Here is a 13,372-nt window from a genome sequence, read left to right as displayed (position 1 = left end):
GCATCAATATTGTGACGGTCCTTTTTGCCGACCCTCCGCCACTGACGCATGGATTGCAGTCCTCAAGTTTCACCTATCATTATCCAAACAGAGACCTCGTGGATTGCGACCTGATATTGCTGGCACAGGTGCGAGCTCTTTGAGAAACAGCGCGTTCGAGACGAGTAGAAGGTATACGAAGTCTGGGTCGGCACAACCAGGCCACGTCTGGCCTTCTTCCTAAGTGTCGGATCACCAGAGCAGCGGGTCACGTTCACGTCAGCTGATGATGTACCTTTGAATCGCGCAATATTACGGGCGCAACCGCAGACGCATTCGAATAAGTGTTGAACTTCACAGCGTGAGTCATCCTACTATTTCAAGTCAACCACTGCCAGATTCGTGCTGCAACGGACTGTGACTCTGGACTCAGCTTAGCCGGCTGTGTTGGCTGGGTGTTTTGTGTCCGCTAAGGGAAAAGAGACGGTTAGAAGCGGGCATTGGATGCCACCAAACAATGACTCAAGAAATCCCTACCTAAGGACCTGCGGGCCGCGGCAAAAGATGCTCTGACTCCACTCCTGGCACGCCACCTGGTTCGAGTCCCCGACTACGCAACACTTCTCAGAAGAGAGAAGCAGACGCATAGAAAATAGTTTGGAGAATCGGAAGGAACCTTGGTCAGCATAGTAACAATGCCCCAGCATATCCTTGACCCCCGGTGCCCTCAGAAATAAAAAAAAAAAATGCGTTTGGACATTTTTTTTAAGGCGGGGGGGAGCATTTCTTAAGAAATGTAACGAAATGCATTTCATCTTGATTGTATCGCGATACAAAGAAACATTTCAAATGTATTTCGGTGAAAAAAATGTATCGCGATACAGATATACAAATACAAAATGTATTTCTGAAATACTATCACGATACATTTGTATCGCGATACTGCCCAACCCTTCTACCACCGCGGTAAAACCATCAGGCACAGGAAAAAAAAACAACTTAGGATTACAACGTTTTTGCTGATCGTGATTGGATTAGCTAGAGGTAGCACACGCACCAAAAAGAAGAGCGCCTTCAGGATAGAGATCTGGGCTAGCTTGCCAGTAACGGCGTCTCAGCTGAGATTGGGTAAAAGAAAGCACTTTCACCCAGCCTCAGCTGAGACGCTGTTTTTAGCTAGCCGGCTCTAGAGCAGTTCGATTGGCTCCAACGAATCGGAACGTTGGCTGCGGTCGGTCTTAATGTGGAACGGAGTATAGACGTCCAGTTTCCATAGGAGACTCCTCGAAAGAGGCAAAAAGATATTGCGTCGGCCGGGAATCGAACCCGGGCCACCCGCGTGGCAGGCGAGTATTCTACCACTGAACCACCGACGCTTTGTTGGTAGTGAATCTGCAACTCAATGCGGCGCCAAAGATATCTCCGTTTTCAAGGTGAACGCGTCACGAGGTTCGGACTGGTTTGCTCCGTTTCCCTTTCGCCACGGTTGCTTACAACCAAGGTGCTGTGCTCTCGATATGACCCGGCGCTGGGAAGCATTTAAGAAGTGCCTGTAGCTCTGAGCGCTCTGGCAATGTGCGCAGTAAAGTGGTTATTTGGGCGAGTTGGTAATGATTGAACATGGTTAAAATTGCGCACAATTTTAACCATGTTCGGCAATTAGCGCAATTAAAGGGTTTATTAATAAGGTGTACGCTGTTACCTTTCCATGCCAAATAAAGAAACATTAATTACAATTGGGCATAGCGGTCGTCGCATTAGCAATAACAGAGGACGAACGAGAAATCAGCATTTCCGCTCGCCTACCATGCCATCTTTCTCAGCAAAAAAACGAATAGCCCACGACGCATTCTTCTTCACTTCAATCAGAAGTCGGCTTGACTAAAAAAAAAGTGGTTACTTCTTTCTAATTTTTGTGTTTATATTTTTTTTTATATCTTCACAAAGCAAATGCCATACCAAACCTCAAAATTGTCGTAAATTAACGAGATGTCACATTGTAAAAATCAATCTTGTGCCTTACCTGATGTGGACTATATTTCGTTTCAGAAAGTCTCAAAGGGCAGTCAAAAACTAAGTCACTGACAGCTTAGAAAAAGACAGGGTTTACCAATAAGAAGAACTAAGAACGCATCATGATTCATGAAGCCTGAGCATATAAGATAACCTTGCGTTTCCTAAGGTGCCAGTGACTGTATAGTAGACAAACGGACAGACACACATTCACTGTTCACTGGGCTTGATGTGCTTAGCCGACGACACATAAAGATGACGGTCTAGGTGACGTTGCAGTTTTAACGTTGCTTTATTTTCCTCATCTCGTGGCGTCGGCTGCGCTCCGACTAAAGATGCAACGATCGGAACACGTTTAATCAGTTTTGGTCCTTGCTCCTAGAACACTTCGAATTACATCTAATATCATTCCTAAATAAAACTACAAATGACGCATGTTAAAACAAGAAACGTGGGTGACAATACCTGCCAGTAAAGATAAAAATTAGATAGTACATATGTTGTAAGCCCATAAAATACTGCACAGGACTTAATTTTCTCGAGGACCTAATTTTAGCGAAGTCGCTACTTCAAAATATGAAAGAAATCGACGATGAAAATGTATCATTCCACGGTAAAGGTTTTAAATCATGCCACACCCAATCGCGGAATAGTCCTTATTTGCGCCATCTGAGGTTACAGGCAGAGGGCTGCCAAGGGGAAAAGTGATGTCGCACTGCTGGTGTGTCTCGGTAAAGAAGCGAGCCGAAGTAGATATATACGTATTGCGTTTGTTTTTCTTTTCAGTCTGAAGTTTTTACAGTGAATCTTGGAATCACCGTAGCGTTTTACTGGGACTTTCCAAGTGGCGAAATGGCAGGGCGCACGCCTCTTTCTTATACCGCGAGCTTGGTCAATTTCTCTTCACATATATGTCTCCCCATTATTGCATTAATGGCTGATCAGGGCTGCCTTACAGAGTTTTGCCGGTTACGACCACAGCAACCAAAACGACAGCAACAGGGGAGACACCGGAACAACGGCGGCTCATTACTTTTTAAAGGGATAATGGAACAATATCGAGTTGGAACGTTCATGAGTTTGCAGAAGCGTACTGGTCCTAGCCTGGCTCTGATCATCACATAATATAACATAATGTCATCACATAACATAACAAAGGCCTTTGACATCACAGTTCATCGTAACTGCTCGTCTTTATGGTTATTCGTCACGACCCTCCATAACGGTTCTTTGTGACGGCTTTCTTATAGAATTCGGCTGATAAGACACATTCTGCGTTAAAACAATACCACTTGACATGGGACGAGTTTTAGCACCCATATACTGGTGACGGGGCCTGCGTTCCTTGAGGGATCTAAATTTTTGACTCAACTGTTTTGTAATAATTATACGTATAAATTCTGTTTTTTAAATTGTATTCGAAGATATTTTAATTTTAAATGGGAGTGAGAGTCAGACGGGTGATGTCTTTACCGTATATCTATCAGGCTCGGCTGATATTAAATGAAGGAACAATCACCGTACTAAGCTGACTAATTAACTAAAATTCGTTCATAAACTTTTTTAATTTTTGGAAAATGGTGTTGTTTTGTGCAACGACCGCCGTCTGCTGAATTCTCTGGGAACTATAAATCAGCCGGGGCCCGACGTGCCTCCGCCCGTCAGAATACATTGGCATTGTGTCGTTGTATCGGTCTATTGCTTGTAATTCTTCATATTGTCGATTAAAAGAAAACGAAATTGTAAAAAAAGAAAAAAAAAAAAGAAATACGCGAAAAGATTGCTGTTGACAATTCTGATCGTGCGGGAGCGTGCCCTTCGAAAATTTTGACAACAGGATGCAAGGCCGTGGAAAAAGGGTTACGCATGAACGGTAAGTTGCTAAAAAATGTCCGTTCTTTCCGCAGATATAAAAGCGAAAAATTGGCTGAACATGCGTCGCAAGGGAAGATGCTCCGTGGCATCGCAAATCAAGCTTGCTTCAATAAACACGTCGAAATTCTTCGTGAAAACGGCGCAGAGCTTTTTCTTTTTTCTTTTTTGAATAACGAAGGAACGAGGAGGCAACATACTCTATGTATAGTTGCTCTCAAGCGCTTCTGCTTATTTATCTGAAACTTAATCGTTAGCAATTATCACTAGAACATGAATGTCACGATGATATTCGTAGAATATGGACAGAAATGTGTTTTAAATTCACCAGGTAACACGTATTTATCTTGATTGCGACCTAAAAAAAAAAACAAGTAATATTTATCAGCGTCTAGCGGAAATCGGCGCGATCAGTGTTACGCTCGTTTGCGATCAAGTGGAGTCGGCAGGATGTACTTGAAAGTTAGCAATGCTCCCATGAAATGTTTGTGTAATTGGTGCCGTTTCGCCCCTAAAACAAACCGATCACTTGTCAAACGAAAGTGCTTATACCTTTGGTTCTCAGTAAGCGAGCGGACTGAAATCAATCAAAATCTTGGCTGGCGTTTCTTCTGCGACCTTCATTTAGCTTTCCAGCAACGTATGCCCCGCGTACACTGCGTTTCGCTCTAAGTTCGACCGAAGCCGATGCTACGTCACGATGGAGACAGTCAAAGCAGCGTCATGGCACTCGCCGTCCTTGCGTTTTTTTTTTCTATATATAACAGGCCGAAGCAATGACGCACATTGAATATGCCTTCATTTTGGGCTTTTGTTTGCGCGGGATTGGATAAGATGGGATTTAGCAAACGCACTAAAACGACGAGCGCCATGATGAAGCACTTGTGGCCCTGATAGGTTGGTGCCATTGAATCCTAGCGTGAGCTGCGGTCATACATATTAAAGAGATTTAGGGAGCCGTTTCTGCACACCCGATACGGTATACGATGGGGCCTTCTTTACGAACTGCGCATATGCGAGTCTTCTGTGGCAGCGCATGCGCAGTTCGTACCGGAGGGCCCATCGTATACCGTATCGGATGTGCAAAAGCGCTTCCATAAAACTCCCTAATGTAAAATGAACTACAGTACGGAGTGTAGTTGGTTATGCATGCTGCAAAAAGATTTACCCAATGAAAACGAACATTCGATCACAGGCGTTTTCTGATACCTTCTTCGGTTGAAAGGAATGTCGCAAAATGAACTAGAAACCGCACGTGAGTGCCCGTTCAGGGCGCACACCTAAGTGGAACATTTTACGGGTAATCTCTACCTTGTCCAAGCGAAACGCAAAAGGAGCCTTGATGTTTTATTCGCGCTAGCTGTACATGCCCGGTTACTTTTAGCTGTTTCCTTGACGTCAGAGTACAGTGAAACGTCCTAGATAATGCCTATTTAATATCCATTTTATCTTAACCGTACGATCATTCCTTAGAGTACCTGCAGTGCAAAAACCGTAACTGCAATCCCAATACGCGTTGTCTTTTTTTTTTTCGTTTTTTTAATGCCGCTATTTGCATATTGCTACCAAAGCATCATTGCCATGTTCTACAGCGATTACTTCAATAGTGCATCTCATTTGAGTCCAAGCTGCAATGATATGAGTCTCAATGCGGTCGAACATTGGTTCGACCGCATTGAGTATGATTATCGACCTCAATACCTATCTGCTCCAACATGTTAAGTGTTCCACTAATTTTATACTACTTGGTGACTTCAACTTACCATGCATCGACTTGGATACCCTTTCCGCACACAGCCAGGACCGCGCTAATGGGGAAGCCTTAATTGACTTGGCGTTTTCTCTTAACTTGACACAAATAACTAACAGCCCCACTAGGTTTGAGTCGCTACTGGACTTGGTCTTTTTATCTGATAACCTGGGTTCAAAAGAATACAGTTTTGAAGTGGTAGAGGGTATCTCAGATCATGACATGGTACATGTGTCAATTTCTTTAGGCCAAACACCTAGATCCCGCACTACAGTAGTTTCGATTCCCGATTTCAACCGAGCTGACGATGTTTCTATAATAGATTTTTTGGAGTTGTCTCTTGGCACATTTGAAGAATTGTCTATTGAATGTGGTGCACACGTTGAGGCGTTATGGTTTAGTTTTAAAAATATAGTGAACAAATGTGTGGTGAAATATGTGCCCTATCGAATGAAAAAGACTCATGTTCATAACCCTTGGATTGATAGAGATATTTTGCATTTCAAGCGTCGAATTGGCCGAGTGAGGAAGAAAACTAATCGAAATGGGACATCATCATGTCGCCAGCTAATCTCTGGTCTAACCTCCAGCCTTAAAAAAAAGATCCGTACAGCGAAAGAAAAGTTTTTCAATGTGACTCTGCGTTCTTTCATCAAAAGCTCGCCACAAAAATTTTGGCGGTACATCTCACCCAGGGGGAAGTCATTTGTACAAAGTAACCTGTCTGCGAATGAGTTCAACGCTTTCTTTAAATCTGTTTTTACTGATGACGACGTGCTGACCCATGGTTTTCGTCCTAATCTAGTTCCTAAAATTGATGACGTAACTATAACAGAGGAAGGAGTTTTCAACTAATTTCTAACTAAAGTAGATACAAAGAAAAGTGCGGGCCCTGATATGATACCAAACACATTCCTTAAACGATATGCCGAATGGGTATCGAAGTACTTAGTCATTATGTTCAGAGCTTCTACTGAGCACGCTGCCCTTCCTAGTGATTGGAAAACGGCAAAAGTAATTCCAGTGCACAAAGGCGGCAACTCTAACTTAGCATCTAATTTCAGGCCCATTTCTTTAACAAGTACAACATGCAAATTAATGGAGCACATCATCTTTACACACATCGCAAGTTATTTGGACAAACACAACCTTATATATAAAAAACAGCACGGCTTCAGAAAATCGCTTTCGACCACAACCCAGCTAATTGAACTAACTCACGACTTGGCGGAAACAATTAACGAGCGGGGACAAACTGATGTGGTATTTTTGGATTTCTCAAAGGCATTTGATAAGGTTTCGCACCCAAAACTAAAAGTCAAGCTTTCAAATGTACTAAAAAACTTTCAAATAACTGACTGGATCACGGCGTACTTAACAAACAGGACCCAATATGTTCATTACAAAAAAGTTGACTCCTCCAAACTTCTTGTCACGTCCGGTGTACCTCAGGGGTCTGTACTTGGTCCCCTTTTGTTTTTAGTCTTCATTAATGACATAGCTGATAACATCGACATTCCCCTGCGTTTGTTTGCTGATGATTGCATAATATATAAAAAAAATAGGTGACCTGGATGATAATTATAAGTTACAGAAAGCACTCGACGAAGTATTTAAATGGTGTACTCAATGGCAAATGAAACTAAATTATGATAAAACAGCTGTTATGACAGTATCATGTCAAAAAGACCAATTTTATTCAGTTACAATCTCAGCGGTCAATCATTACAACGGGTAAACGAATTCAAATATCTTGGATTAATATTCAATAACAAGCTAAACTGGAACCTGCACCTGGAAACGACCGTCAACAAAGCAAGGGGCACTCTGTTTGCGCTAAGAAGGAAATTAAAATTTGCCGATCCTGATACTAAGCTCATAGCCTACAAAGCATTCGTAAGACCAATTTTAGAGTATGCCTCATCAGTGTGGTCCCCTTACACAAAGGTTGGTATTAACAAACTCGAAAGTATTCAAAAGCAAGCAGCCCGATTTATATATAATAACTTTAACAGGAATACATCCCCCACTCAGTTCCTTGCAAGGGCCCAGCTTCAATCATTGGATAAAAGGGCCGATGTCGAAAGGTTAAAAATTTTATATAACATACTAAATGGCAGCATTCACATTGATAGCACCAGTTACTTACAGCCATAATTGTCCGGGTCCTCACGATTAAACCACTCTAGATCTTTAAGGCAATACAGGTTTACAAATGACTGTTACCGGTATTCTTTTTTTCCTCGGGCAATTCGCGGCTGGAATAATCTAAGTAATGATATTGTCACCTTAACCTCTGTTCATGCTTTTATAGCGGCTGCGGAACGCTACGATTAACGTGTTTATTTAATGTTCGCTTGGTGTTGCTGTGTGTACTGTGTTTATGTTGGAACCACTCCTACTATAGCTCCTTGACTGGAGCTGGTAGTATCCCTAAATAAATAAATAAATAAATAAATAAAGTGGCCCAGTGGCGAAGACAAATTATTTGTACATCAATAAAAATAAAAATAAAATCACCACGAACTTTATAAGAGGGCCACACGTCAATCTAAAATTTTGTTCTCCCCTGAGACGAATGCGTTTTTGAGGCCTGCCTTCTAGTACCAGAGTTATCGGTTACCTCTGTAATTAGAGCACGCACCGATAAGGTTTTGATTAGGGTTCCGTGTTTTTGGTAAACACCGATAAATCTCGAAAATGAAGCTCCCATTTCATGCTTATCAAAATCGCGGTAAAAAAAAAAAAAAGAAACGAACAAACCCGAATGAGACTTCTATTTAAATTATCAAAAAAACACACAAAAAAACATCGCTTTAGGGATAGTTTCATACTGTAGTGACCCGGAAGACCCTAAATAAACTGTCCGCGGGACCTCTTGCTTCGGAACCACGCATCTTGACCGTCACTTTCGTTTTATCGGCACGGGGGCGTTCTTCAAGTATTCTGATCACGCGTATCCTTCCTGGAAGTTGGGTAATCCTATGACCGCGTCTTATTTCCTTAAACATAAGCCCCGATAGACCCCGATGTTTTGTCCGACGCCAAACATTTGTACCAAAAAACACCGAATCCGAGAAAAAAATAAACCCAGAATACGCACTCCGGAATTAAGAAACAATAAACCTCGAAAAGAAAGTACCATTATAAACGAGAGCGCTTAGGTAAACTTAGTCAACGTGAATATCCACAATGGCTTGAACCGTGTGGGTATCAGAAGAAAAAATGGTGGTCAATCTCGTCTTGATAGAACGCTTTGTTACACATAAATTGGCAAACGGCGAAAGCTTGCTCTGGCGAGCTTAAAAGAACGGTGAAGTGAGACTTGTAACAGTTATAGTGCACACTGCTGTTGAAAGATGTTACGTGTTTCACTTGGTGGCTTTGGTTTATTTTTGTAGAACGCACCTATCGACATTCGCCAAATTATGCTGAAACATAATAGTATTCGCGATGCATGTCCACGCTCGGCGAATCAGCAGTACGTTTGAATTGTGTTCGCCAATGATAATAAATCTCAGACTATTCTTTGTTTCAATCGGGGCTTCTTATTGAAGGGCAATAAAATGTCTAGCTGACAACAATATTATAATGATAGAAGCTTCTTGAAAGGGTGCACCTCACCCTATATAACAGAGACAAAAACGATAATTAACAGTGAGTTCTGGCGAAATTCGGCTGTCAATGAATGGCCTTAAAATTGGTTCCCCAGATTAAATGACGCATCTGGGGCCCTAATCTGAACACTTCGCAAAAACGTCGGCGACGTGTCCGGCGGCTATGATTGGCCGACGCCAAGGTCAAGTGCGGCGTTGGCCAATCACGGCCGCCAGATTTCTCGCCGACTTTTTCGCCAACAGTCCAAATTATGGCCCCTGAACCGAACTTACAAGCAAAAATAATTTTTTGCTCAGTTATTAAATTTTTTTAATCTGGTCAGAAGGAGCGAGAAGTTTTACGCAAGCACGGAGAACCTGATGTTATATTTTGTAATATCATGGCTGTACATCTTGTTTTCGAAGCGTTACATGAAGCTCGATGGTGCGAAATGAATATGGCGGAAACTCACGCCAGCAAAGTGAAGAAAAACGAGAAGGATACTGTGTTTAAACTTTCTGCGCGACTTGGAGGTTATAAATATGCGGCGTCATATACTGGATAGAGCAGGAAAATTTTAAGGCTAGATTCTTTTAATTTAAAGATAATACATTACACGCTAAAAAGAGTAAAGCCTAGGCCGATGATGTGTTTAGATTAGTTAGCTAAAGAACCCACCGGAGCTTCCCTTTAATTATCATTATCATACAAGTGAATATATCAACATACTATAATTCTGTCTGTTCATCACGATGGGTTATATACCTACGAGCCCTTTAAGCTTCACAAAGTGATCGGAAAGCGGTAGAAGGCCACCGTTACTTTGTAACAAAAATCGCATATGGGAGATGCAAAACCTGCAGGCATAAACAGAAGAAAAAAAAACTGCGGGAGAGGGGGGGGGGGGAGGCGGTTTAATTGCGACCATAAAATAACAGAACTTTTGGTAAAGGCTGCCGTCAACAGCAACACCTGACCGCTTGTTGCTTCGAGTGACGTAAAGGCATGTTCCTATCTTGTGATGGCACCAAACATTCGATTGCTACTTTTTGCTCCAAATTCAAGGTTGTAGAGGATCGTGTAGTGCATTGGAAAATCTTGCAATTGGAATGTGGTTTCTACGCTATAATTATGCTTGTCTGTTGCGACAGAAACATAAAATTTAGTAGAGACCCCCTACCGACTTTGAGAACCAGTTAAATCAACGTTGTGGCAGATTGTGATCCCAGTTTCGTGCTTTGTAGCTGCTCGGAAACTCTAAAAGACGTGCTATCCACAATTGGACATGCGTTGTTGTCAAGGTTAAAGTGGTCTCTCCTAAATTCGCAAAACGTGCATTTCTGTTTTTTTGTTTTCTTGAGAAAAGATTTGGTGGTTTTTCATTGGGCGGAGATTTTCGCGGCTGATAATATTTAGTATAAAAGCACTGGGACAGAAATCAAAGTTAAGCAGTAGTATCCTACTTCTTTTAACCTGCAAAATGACCGGAGTGAGTAAACCACTTTTAAGTGCTTGAATAATTACGCTTAACTATGCTGTCCGACGAGCTTTAATTATATAACTATGGAAATTATCCCTTTGTTGCACGAGATGAGACCAATGTAATTGTCGACCGGGGAGGGATCGCAATGAACCTCAGCAAGGTTTCCAACCTTGTGTTTGTAGAGGATCATATAAAAAACGCGCCTAGGCAAAACAACATTAGATTTTGAGATCCTTAAGCGCCGATTCGTAGTTCTCCTAAAGGTTATTTGATGCATGTCAGTATTTTTTTTACTTTAAAGTATAATAGTTTTCTCAGTTATCTAAATATGAGAGACATTATTAATTAAAACATTTTAACTTTAAAACTTGTGACATCCGAAATGTGCTAAATGGAGTGAAGAAACATGGCAAGCAGCGTGTCAGTGAAAATGTTTGAATTGATTTAGGAATGCATTCAAATAACAGTTTGCCCAAAAAAATCTAAGAATACTTGCAGGATTGCAGTAATGCCAGTTGTATATGTTCCTCTATAAACCTAACCCTACGTATTTGTTTCAGTACACCTTCTATGTTTTAGAATGTAGTCATGTTCTTTTAGAACGATTACCAATGTTCGCAATAGTGGTCCTATTGAGACTTAGAAAATTTCATAATTGTCAGTGTGTGAAGACAATTTTTTATATTGTTGCAGTTCCGCGCTTGTGTACTTCTGGCTCTGGCCAGTAGCGCCGTCGCTGATTACGCCTGGGGTGGTCTCGGTTATGGCCACGGTCTCGGCTACTCCGGCCTTGGCTACACTGGTCTCGGCTACACCGGACTTGGCTACGGACATGGTCTGAACTACGGACATGGTATCAGCTACGGGCATGGTCTTGGTTATGGCCATTCTGGTCTGACCAGCTACGCTGTTGGTGCACCAGCCAGCTATTCTCTCGCTACCCCAGCTGTTCGCCGCGCTGTGGTCGCTCCCTATCAGGTTGCTCCGACCGTCGCTCACTACCAGGCTGCTCCAGTGGTTGCTTCCTATGCTGCTGCTCCAGTTGTCAACTACTCCCCTACCCCAGTCGTCAGCAAGGTGGCTGCCTACCAGGTTGCCCCAGCCGTTCAGACCGTTGCTCATGCCCCGGCTGTGGCTACCTACGCCCACGCCGCTCCTTCTGTGGCCAGCTACGCCCACGCCGCTCCAACTGTGGCTGGCTATGCCCACGCCGCCCCAGTGTACGGATACGGTGTTGGATCCCTCGGCTACGGTGTTGGCCACTACGGGTACGGACAGGGACTTGGCAGCTACGGCCTGAACTACGGTTACGGTCTTGGAACCTACGGTGACTACTACAACACCCTCCTCCGCAAGAAGTGTAAGTTCCTTTAACTATCTTTATTTCTAATTTTAGTGCACAAATGAGTGATATCGTCATAATCATTCAATGTTTTGTCTGGTTATTTGAACAGAAACTGCATTAAGAAAAGGTTCTCCACGGACGTCGGTCGACAGGATGCCATAAAGAAGAAAAATGTTTACTGCCAACGTTTTGTTGTCACAAAGACGCAATAAATGTGTTGAGTCCTCTTAATTGTGTTCACATTTTTTTTTCAACCGCCGTTCTTGTTTGCAACCAAGATCCTAATTACCGGTCTTCCGATAAAAAAAAAAGAAGTGTAGTCTAACTGGCTGATCTCTACTATAGGATTGTAGGTCACACCTCCTAGATATCGTTGAAGAGAAGTTCGAAGATATTCCCAAATGCGATACAGCTTTGCCAATACTAGAAACTCCTCCGAAAACCTATGGGAGCAGCGGCGAACGTAACAGTGACACGTCTAGCGGACTCGGAGTCTACGGAAGCAGACGACGCAATGGAAAAGTATAGGCTCCGCGACGTCCTCGAGCTTTGCGAGCCCCGTTTCTTCACCCCAACAGCTGAAACAATTCATTACGGTCAGTTCACTTACAAAGCGGAATCCACGGATCGCAACTGCAGCGACAATCAAATAACGACGCGCGCATAAACAAATAGAGATCAGCTTATTTAGAGGTCTCAAACGCCGCTCAGGGGGATCACACGCGTTCGAAGCGCAACTACGTAGTAACAGGTTACTGTTTATCCGTTACAAACTGCGTTGTCACAATATCTTACCTGAATAGGTGATTATTAAACCGTGCGCAAACAACATGTTAAAATTACCAGAGCAAGTGCACCGGCCTCTGCAGCATTACACAAACAAAAAGTAACGAGAAAAATGACCGTTCAAACACTTTCCGAATTTTGCAGAAAAGATGGGTTCCCCATTTGAGACGAAAATAAAAAGAAATGAGGAACAGTCGCGAACAACGGCGGATGAAACAAAGAAGTTAGCAGACGATAAAACGATACAAATCGCCCAGCAAAGACCTCCTTCAACGACGACGATCGCACGGGGCGTCAGTAGGAGCATTGAAAATTAGCAGGTGGTGCTCGCCGTTGGTGTTGAGTCCACAAAAACCAAAGCGAAAGCAACACGACGAAGCTACTAAAAAAAAAAGAGCTTCCCTTTTTTTCTTTTTTTGAGCTGCACGTTACACTTTTTTTTTTTTTTTTTTTTTTGCTTTTGCGGTTTTGGTAGGTACTAAGAACAGAAGAGACGAAAGGAATAACGTAGTCCAGCTCACACTGCCCGGTAAATAAGAGCCGCACA

General features: G+C 42.7%; 1 protein-coding gene and 1 non-coding gene across 2 annotated transcripts; one reads left to right on the top strand and one right to left on the bottom strand.

Annotated features, from left to right (window-relative positions):
* Positions 1 to 1,284: 1,284 nt before the first annotated feature.
* Trnag-gcc lies at positions 1,285 to 1,355 on the bottom strand. Its single transcript has one exon. It is a non-coding gene; the product is annotated as a tRNA-Gly (tRNA).
* A 9,336-nt stretch (positions 1,356 to 10,691) lies between these two features.
* LOC121835820 (cuticle protein 64-like) lies at positions 10,692 to 12,270 on the top strand. The gene is made up of 3 exons (XM_042290326.1): positions 10,692 to 10,700; positions 11,388 to 12,054; positions 12,149 to 12,270. Coding segments are annotated over exons 1-3 (678 nt in total). The 3' UTR covers positions 12,151 to 12,270.
* Positions 12,271 to 13,372: the final 1,102 nt, after the last annotated feature.

The sequence above is a fragment of the Ixodes scapularis genome, unplaced genomic scaffold (genome assembly GCF_016920785.2).
Source record: "Ixodes scapularis isolate PalLabHiFi unplaced genomic scaffold, ASM1692078v2 PGA_scaffold1__304_contigs__length_218370807, whole genome shotgun sequence".
NCBI lineage: Eukaryota > Metazoa > Arthropoda > Arachnida > Ixodida > Ixodidae > Ixodes > Ixodes scapularis.
Note: the sequence above shows the minus strand (reverse complement) of the source record. Positions and strands in the feature narration are given on the sequence as shown.